Source organism: Camelina sativa, chromosome 19, assembly GCF_000633955.1.
Source record: "Camelina sativa cultivar DH55 chromosome 19, Cs, whole genome shotgun sequence".
Lineage (NCBI taxonomy): Eukaryota > Viridiplantae > Streptophyta > Magnoliopsida > Brassicales > Brassicaceae > Camelina > Camelina sativa.
Genome location: NC_025703.1, coordinates 24539735 through 24549309, shown reverse-complemented (window position 1 = coordinate 24549309; position 9575 = coordinate 24539735). Strand labels below are relative to the sequence as shown.

At 48.8% G+C, this 9575-nt stretch overlaps 1 protein-coding gene across 1 annotated transcript in view; it reads right to left on the bottom strand.

The window, feature by feature from the left end:
- Nucleotides 1097-9575, bottom strand: part of LOC104768169 (F-box protein At5g42460-like) — a 16408-nt gene continuing 7929 nt past the window's right edge. The window contains exons 2-3 of the mRNA XM_010492095.2: nt 9017-9021; nt 1097-2135 (exon numbers count right to left, since the gene is read on the bottom strand). Of these exons, the coding sequence (XP_010490397.2) occupies nt 1097-2135; nt 9017-9021 (1044 nt within the window). The remainder of the gene's footprint in view (nt 2136-9016; nt 9022-9575) is intronic.

Below are 9575 nucleotides of genomic sequence, written 5' to 3'. Positions count from 1 at the left end.
CTATTAAATGTCAATTATTTCGACTCACAGTTATGTGTATTGGTGTGATCTGTCTCGTAATGTTTTTGCTTAGATTTAAAGGATGAATAAAATGACATACATTTAAAAGATATCCATGATAAACCATAAATCTATATCAGTTTCTTATAAATAGAAAACATGAACCATATATAGACCACACCTAAGTAAATCCAGTATTCGGGTTGGAACTTTTTGTTTTTTTGGATATGGAAGTGTTTAAAAGGAGATGTACAATTTTGGTTTCATGAATGTAGGTATGGTGTGGAAAAGCGGCCGAGGCAACAAATAAGGGCTCGATGCAGCAGGATATGCCTTTGGCACAACCTCGGCTGCTTTCAAAATCAGAAAGATTAATAACCCTAAGAGTGTTATCAAGCCCTGGAAGCTTGCAAAAACCGCCATTGGTCTTTTGATGCAAAAGTAAAACTGAAACGAGGTGTGGATCGATTAGTAGTTGTTGTGAAGAGTTTTGTGTTTCTATGAGAATCATTCAATCATGTAATGTCTCAATTGGATAGGGAATATGTGTAAGTGGCCTTGAGTTTTTTTGTTGTATCCAAATCAAGATTACTTTAAATTAGTTAACTTGTTTTTTTCAACGTGCAAACAGAGTTATTGCGTCATGCATTAGCACTCTCTCTTTCCAGCTAACTAGCAAAGTAGCAATGCTAAAGAAAGCTCCCGAGGATAATATGTTCAAGATGCATTTGACTGTTTCAAAGAATAGTCTGCAAGAGGCAAAGAGAGTTCACATATAGTATTTTTGACTTGCTCTCAGTTCGAAATATAACGATGAAACCCAATTCAAGAAGAAAGAAACTAGAGGTCATGTTGAGATTCCAGATTACAGATATAACAATGGTCAGATTTATACAATCGAAGATGACAGGAATAATACAGTAGTTAACAATACTAATTAGGTTAGCTACTTGAATTGCACTGAGCTTGGAACATAAGAACACACAAGGGGGTAACAACTCGGGTCTGCACCTACACCAAGAACCACTTTTTTGAAGTATTCTTTCTTCCCAATGATGTAAGCAATGCCGCGAGCATCAGAGTCAGTTGATAATAATCAGGTTAGCTGCCTAATTTGCACTGTGCTTAGAACATAAGAAGAGACAAATGGGTAACAACTCCGGTCTGCTGCTTTGCCAAAATCCACTTTTTCCAAGTATCCATTGTTCCCGATGATGTAAGCACTGCCGCGAGAGTAAGACGCATAATCTTTATCAAAAACCATTGCAACATTCTTCTTCTGGTCAATGAAGAAAGTCCCTAACAGAAATGCGAAACCAGTGAGTGGTCCCATATCAACCACTAAGAACAACTTGTTCCACGAGACCTCTGTAGGCTGAACCTTACTCGTAACCCAAATCTCCATCCTCAATGTATCATCGTCCTGAAACAAGACCGCAAACTGCTCTTCCCCAACACTAGAGAGGGTAACAATATCTTCGCAAGAAGGAGAAGCATTAAAAGGCAGAGGCAAACACGGTCCAAATTTCTCTGTAGTGAAATCAAAACAGATCAAGAAAGCAACATCTTGTCCTCTTCTGTCAGTAGCATACCAGTAAGTATTACCCTTAACAGACAAGCCACGGTGATTAAACTCTATTTTCCACTCAGGAGGGACATCAAAAACAACCTTCCATGAATCAGACTCAAAACTATAGAGTTCAAACTCACATATTCGTTCCTCTTCCCTAAAGACGTAAGAATCATCCACAAACCTCAAGATTTTGTACTTCTTCTTCTCGTCATAACCAAGAGCGTAACTGTCAAGCATGTCGTACCTACTTCTGGGTTGGATCCACCTTGTTTCCCCAAAGTAAGGATTCCAAACCACAAGCCTAGAGTTGAGGTTTCTGATGATGCATAAGAGTAAACCATTGCAGTGAAAGAATCCAACTATATCATCGACCTGATGATGATGATGATGATTTGCATCATCCTTCAGGCTAAAAAGCGTGCCTTTAAGCGTAATATATGGATCGACATTGCTATGGAGATCGACGTTCATCAGATAAACCTTATAATCCATCACCATGATCATCTCAAACTCATTCATCACTTGCTTCTTCTTTGCTTCGACGATATGCTTCTTTATAAAGCTCCCATCTGGACGAAGAGGAAAAGGAGGAGCCTAGGAAAAGAGTAACGCTCCCAGGCGACTTTCCCGAGAAGGTTGAGGATGGCTTTTATCCGGATCTCACCTACTGCTCCCACCCAATAAGATTAGCCCAACCGTTATATCCACTAGATAACTCCCGCCACCCATCCTTGTCCTGCGGATACAATTCAAGATGAACTCGTTCATGCGCCCCCAAGATCCAATCCAAAGAGCAGTTACTCTGGTATCAAACGATAATCTACCTCTCTGATCTTGTTTCTCTGCATTTACTACCCATAACCTTTTTAAACGAGATCCCCCAACCTTTAAGCTCTGGTTGAGTTTTTCATACCCTGCTCTTATTTCTACATCTCCTTAACACAAAGTGATGAGACCCCGGACTACGGACGTGAACCACGGACGTACGGACGGAGCAAACCCAGCGGAATGATTCGAAAAGTACGACTCGGTTGGGCCGTGAGCGGATGGAATCGGCGGTTGGAGCGATGTACGGAAGGGAACGGCACAAAGGAACGACAAGAACGGACGGAGAGAGACGCGCGAGGAGATGCTCGACTCGTTGGTCTCTCGGATAGATGGAGATAGACGTGGAATGAGGTAGCAACACACAAGGGATGGATCTCCTTGCTATATGGCCAAACTAGTAGCTAACGAACCCGGTTCGTGCAGCTTCTAGGGTTTCGTTTCAATCACTGAAAACGAGAGAGAAGGATAACTTCTGGTTCTTAATTCTTAATAGTCTGCCTTACATGATAGGGTCTAGGCCCTTTATATAGGGCCGCTTACATAGAGGAACTCTCAAAACCCTAAACACGTGGGTGGAGATAAAACGCAGCGTTCAAGACATAGTTTTTAAAAGAGAAATAAAACTAAGGATAGAATGGCCACGNCCCCCAAGATCCAATCCAAAGAGCAGTTACTCTGGTATCAAACGATAATCTACCTCTCTGATCTTGTTTCTCTGCATTTACTACCCATAACCTTTTTAAACGAGATCCCCCAACCTTTAAGCTCTGGTTGAGTTTTTCATACCCTGCTCTTATTTCTACATCTCCTTAACACAAACTGATGTGACCCCGGACTACGGACGTGAACCACGGACGTACGGACGGAGCAAACCCAGCGGAATGATTCGAAAAGTACGACTCGGTTGGGCCGTGAGCGGATGGAATCGGCGGTCGGAGCGATGTACGGAAGGGAACGGCACAAAGGAACGACAAGAACGGACGGAGAGAGACGCGCGAGGAGATGCTCGACTCGTTGGTCTCTCGGATAGATGGAGATAGACGTGGAATGAGGTAGCAACACACAAGGGATGGATCTCCTTGCTATATGGCCAAACTAGTAGCTAACGAACCCGGTTCGTGCAGCTTCTAGGGTTTCGTTTCAATCACTGAAAACGAGAGAGAAGGATAACTTCTGGTTCTTAATTCTTAATAGTCTGCCTTACATGATAGGGTCTAGGCCCTTTATATAGGGCCGCTTACATAGAGGAACTCTCAAAACCCTAAACACGTGGGTGGAGATAAAACGCAGCGTTCAAGACATAGTTTTTAAAAGAGAAATAAAACTAAGGATAGAATGGCCACGCGGCCGAAGTGGTCCATGGCCATGCACTAGGGTCCATAGCCTCGTTAAAACCCCCTTGGTAAACCACGTAGGGACAAACCCAAGGTGGGAAAAAGAGTACTACTTTCCCTAATGACTTGGAGGTCTTCACCCTTGTGAGATGGTGAAGACCGTTAGAAGAGCCTCGGTTGGCTGCTCGTCGGGTCGGTTGGGGCCGCGGTCGAGTTCCGCTTGTTCCTGGACAAAAGCTTGGACAAAGATGAGGCACTTCTTCCTTGCGGTCCTAGCTGCGGTCCGGCTCCTTGTCGTAGCTCCGGGCATCAGGTTCGGTGCTTGGGTTGAGGGCCGTTTACTTCCGGACGCAGTCGCGTCCATGGTTCCTTGCGCGCTCCGGTCCTCGTCCGTGTCCGTATGCTGGTCATCGTCCCGGGTTCCATCATTCCCTCCCCCTTGGAAAGGTTTTGCCCTCAAAACATCTTCCTCGGTACCTACATCAAACGGGGCCAAGTCAGAAACATTGAATGAGGTCGAAGTCAAATACTCACCGGGCAGTTCAAGGCGGTAGGAATTGTCGTTGATCCTCTCGACGACTCGGAAAGGTCCATCTCCGCGGGGGCTCAGCTTGTCCTTCCTCTTCTGCGGAAACCGTTCTGGCCGTAGGTGCAACCAAACCCAGTCGCCTTCCTTGAAAACCATGGTCTTCCGGCCCTTGTTGGCTGTCCGCGCATAGTGTTCGGTACGCCGCTCTATGTTGGCCTTCACTTCCGCATGTAACTGTTTGATAAGCTCGGCCTTGCTCGCGCCATCTTGGTTCACTACTTCTCCGGGCGGCAAGGGTAACACGTCCATAGGAGTCAGCGGTTTAAAGCCATAAGCGATCTCGAACGGCGATTTCTGGGTGGCCGAGTGCGTGGCAAGGTTGTAGGCGAACTCCACAAATGGAAGGCATTCGACCCAAGTCTTCCTGTTACTGCCGATGGTGGTCCGCAGTAGTGCTCCGAGGGTGCGGTTAACCACCTCTGTTTGGCCGTCCGTCTGCGGATGGCACGCGGTCGAGTACAACAGCCGCGTTCCGAGTTTTCTCCATATGGTCCTCCAGAAATGGCCGAGGAACTTGGGCTCGCGATCGGACACAATGGTACGGGGGAGGCCGTGTAGCCGCACTACTTCTCGGAAGAACAGGTTGGCGATGTGCATGGCATCGTTGGTCTTGTTGCACGGTATAAAATGGGCCATTTTGGAGAAACGGTCCACGACCACGAAAATAGCGTCCTTCTTGTCGCACGGTGGTAGACCAAGGACAAAATCCATAGATAGGTCAACCCATGGACTTGATGCGATCGGAAGGGGCGTGTACAGGCCATAGGGACGCGTAGTGGACTTGGCCGTCCGGCACATAATGCAACTACCGCAGAATTTCTCCACCATGCGCTTCATCTTAGGCCAATAGAAGTGCTCCTTCAGGATGGCCATTGTTTTGGCTACGCCATAGTGTCCCGTGAGCCCTCCTCCATGTGCTTCCCTCATTAATAACTCCCGCATCGATCCGGCCGGGACGCACAGGCGCCTCTCCTTGAATAGGAACCCGTCATGTACGAAGAACTTGGTATAGCTTCCTTTACCATGTTCCTGGTAGCACTCAGCGAAGTCCGGGTCCAAACCATACGCGTCCTTGATGTGCTCAAACCCGAGGATCCGTGCGTCCATGGTGGTGATCAGCGTATGGCGCCGTGAAAGTGCGTCGGCCACAACATTCTCCTTGCCCTTCTTGTACTTGATGACGTAAGGAAAGGTTTCGATAAACTCCAGCCACTTGGCGTGCCTCCTCTTCAGGTTGGTCTGGCCGCGCAAGTGCTTCAACGTCTCATGGTCGGTATGAATGACGCACTCCTTGGCCAATAGATAATGTTGCCAAGTCTCCATCGCGCGGACTAAGGCGTACAGCTCCTTGTCGTAGGTTGGGTAATTGAGCGTCGGTCCGCTGAGCTTCTCACTGAAGTAGGCAATAGGCTTGCCTCCTTGCGTCAATACGGCTCCAATGCCCACTCCGGACGCGTCGCACTCCACTTCAAAGGTTTTGCTGAAATCCGGTAAGGCCAATAGAGGCGCGTGTGTCAGCCGGTGCTTGAGCTCGCGGAAGGCTGCTTCTTGGGCCGGTCCCCACTTGAACTCAACGCTTTTTTTTATGGTGGCGGTAAGTGGTGCAGCTACCGAACTGAAATCCCGTACGAACCGCCTATAGAAACTGGCCAGGCCGTGAAAGCTCCGGACTTGACTGATATTGGTCGGGGTCGGCCACTCCTCAATGGCCTTGATCTTGTCATTGTCCACCTTAAGCCCCTGCGCACTTACAACAAAGCCTAGGAAAACTAGCTCGTTAGCTCCAAACACGCATTTCTTAAAGTTAGCGTACAGTTTGTTCTCCCTAAGAGTGTCCAAGACCAAGGACAGATGTTCTAAATGTTCCTCAAGGCATTTACTATAAACAAGGATGTCATCAAAGTAAACAACCACAAATTTATTGATATAGACCCTAAGGACATGGTTCATCAGTCTCATAAAGGTGGAGGGAGCATTAGATAGACCGAATGGCATTACCAACCATTCGTACAAACCTTGCTTGGTTTTGAACGCGGTTTTCCACTCATCTCCTTCTTTCATCCTCACTTGATGATAGCCACTTTTAAGGTCTATCTTGGAGAAGATGGTGGAACCGCTGAGTTCATCAAGCATGTCGTCTAGGCGCGGAATGGGATGGCGGTACTTGATGGTGATGTTGTTTACTGCCCGGCAATCCACGCACATACGCCATGTCCCGTCCTTCTTAGGTACCAGCAAGACTGGCACCGCGCACGGACTAAGGCTCTCTCGGACGTATCCTTGCTCCATGAGTTCGGATACTTGGCGTTCAAGCTCCTTGGCCTCTTCGGGATTCACGCGGTAGGCAGGACGGTTCGGGAGCTGGGCTCCGGGTACAAGGTCGATCTGATGCTCAATGCCGCGAAGTGGTGGTAGACCGTGCGGTAATTCATCCGGAAACACGTCCTGGTATCGTCGTAGGAGCGGTCTGATCATGGCCGGGACGGCGTCCTGCTCCGTACCTATACTCACAACATCCTTAAAGACCATCAATAAGACTTGACAAGTGGAGTCACTAAGTGATCTCTTAACCGTGCTAGCATTAATCAAGAAGTTCATTTTAGTGTTCGGTTCCTTAGACATTTTCGATTGCAGCTCACAAACTTGTGTGGGACTCAATGGTTTTAGGCAAATACGCTTATTATCATGCACAAAGGAGTATTGGTTGGNTCCTCAATGGCCTTGATCTTGTCATTGTCCACCTTAAGCCCCTGCGCACTTACAACAAAGCCTAGGAAAACTAGCTCGTTAGCTCCAAACACGCATTTCTTAAAGTTAGCGTACAGTTTGTTCTCCCTAAGAGTGTCCAAGACCAAGGACAGATGTTCTAAATGTTCCTCAAGGCATTTACTATAAACAAGGATGTCATCAAAGTAAACAACCACAAACTTGTTGATATAGACCCTAAGGACATGGTTCATCAGTCTCATAAAGGTGGAGGGAGCATTAGATAGACCGAATGGCATTACCAACCATTCGTACAAACCTTGCTTGGTTTTGAACGCGGTTTTCCACTCATCTCCTTCTTTCATCCTCACTTGATGATAGCCACTTTTAAGGTCTATCTTGGAGAAGATGGTGGAACCGCTAAGTTCATCAAGCATGTCTTCTAGGCGCGGAATGCGATGGCGGTACTTGATGGTGATGTTGTTTACTGCCCGGCAATCCACGCACATACGCCATGTCCCGTCCTTCTTAGGTACCAGCAAGACTGGCACCGCGCACGGACTAAGGCTCTCTCGGACGTATCCTTGCTCCATGAGTTCGGATACTTGGCGTTCAAGCTCCTTGGCCTCTTCGGGATTCACGCGGTAGGCAGGACGGTTCGGGAGCTGGGCTCCGGGTACAAGGTCGATCTGATGCTCAATGCCGCGAAGTGGTGGTAGACCGTGCGGTAATTCATCCGGAAACACATCCTGGTACCGTCGTAGGAGCGGTCTGATCATGGCCGGGACGGCGTCCTGCTCCGTACCTATACTCACAACATCCTTAAAGACCATCAATAAGACTTGACAAGTGGAGTCACTAAGTGATCTCCTAACCGTACTAGCATTAATCAAGAAGTTCATTTTAGTGCTCGGTTCCTTAGACATTTTCGATTGCAGCTCACAAACTTGTGTGGGACTCAATGGTTTTAGGCAAATACGCTTATTATCATGCACAAAGGAGTATTGGTTGGTGTGGCCACAGTGAGAGGTCCGCTTATCAAACTGCCAAGGACGCCCCAAAAGGAGGTGGCTAGCTTGCATCGGAACCACGTCACACAAGACTTGGTCTTTATAGGGGCCTACACTAAACGGGACCGTGACCTGTTCGGTGACTGGGACCACGGCCTTGTCATTCAACCATTTGAGTTTGTAGGGTTTAGGATGGTTTGTGGTACCAAGAGAAAGTTTCTTGACCATGTAGGAACTTGCCACATTGGTGCAAGATCCACCATCAATGATCAAGCCACAAACCTTCCCACTTACAGTGCATCGCGTGTGGAATATGTTGTCCCGCTGGTGCGTATCGTCCGGACACTGGCTAGTATTAAGGACCCGTCGGATCATAAGCAGCTCTCCCTCGTCAGGCTCGGCGACGGCTTCCTCGACCTCCTTAGCATCGTTCGGCTCGTCAGGGTCGTTGTCGTCCTCGGATTCAAGCTCCCCCGACGCGGTAATGGTCATGGTACGCGGATTGGGACAATCTCGGGCGTAGTGGCCTCGACCTTGGCACTTGAAGCATATTATGTCTCGGCTACGTCCTTCGGTCGGTTGCGGCCTGGGGTCGGTACGAGAGTCCTTGTTCTGGTCCCTTGGTTTGAACCGTGAGTCAATGGTGACGGCCTTGGACTTCTCTTGTCCGCGGTGCCCTCCCGGTCCAGGGGACGAGTTTGGCGACCAACTAGGCGTTCCTTGAGCGCGAGAGCGGTGGACGGTGTTGGCCTTTCTCTTGATCTGCTGTTCGACTTGCATTGCTAGGTGCAAGAGTTCATCGAACGAGTTGTACGATAAACGTTCTACCTTCCGCGCAATGCGGTCTTGTAGTCCGTCCAAGAACTGGGCCATCAATCCTTCTTCACTATCTTCGACCTCCAGCCGGTTGCGAAGATGCTCGAACTCTTCATAGTAGTCCTCAACGCTCTTGGCTCCTTGGGACAGCTTGCGGAACCTTCGCTGGAGCTCGCGGTGGTACAGCGGTGGCACGTACCGGCGTCTCATCTCGTTCTTCATGGCCTCCCAATGCGGTAAGGCGCGTTCCCCGTTCCTCCTACGGTCAGCTTCGGAACGATCCCACCACGTAAGGGCATGGTCCGTGAACTGGGCGGCTGCATAGGCGATCTTCTTGGGTTCGGGGTAGTTGTAACAGGCGAATATATGATCCATCCGTCCCTCCCAGTCGAGATATGCCTCCGGATCAACTTTTCCGGCAAACGTAGGGGCGTGAGTCTGTGACCCGGTTCGACCGGACGGTAGGGATGATCGTCCTCATGCTCGTCCCTACGTCGAGGGCGCCTACCTTGGTAGGGTGGGCCATCGTCTTCTTCGGACGTCCCTCCTGGATCCGGTTCATAGCGTCGTTGGCGATCTTGGACAGGTGGTCCACGAGCCGCGGGTTGCCGTTGCCCATCCTCGATCCGTTGTAGCCGGTTCCCTAGCTGGGCTAGTTGAGTCCGGATCTCGGCTAAGACTGCCCCGATTTCAGGGGGTGGAAGCGGCTCTCCAGGTTG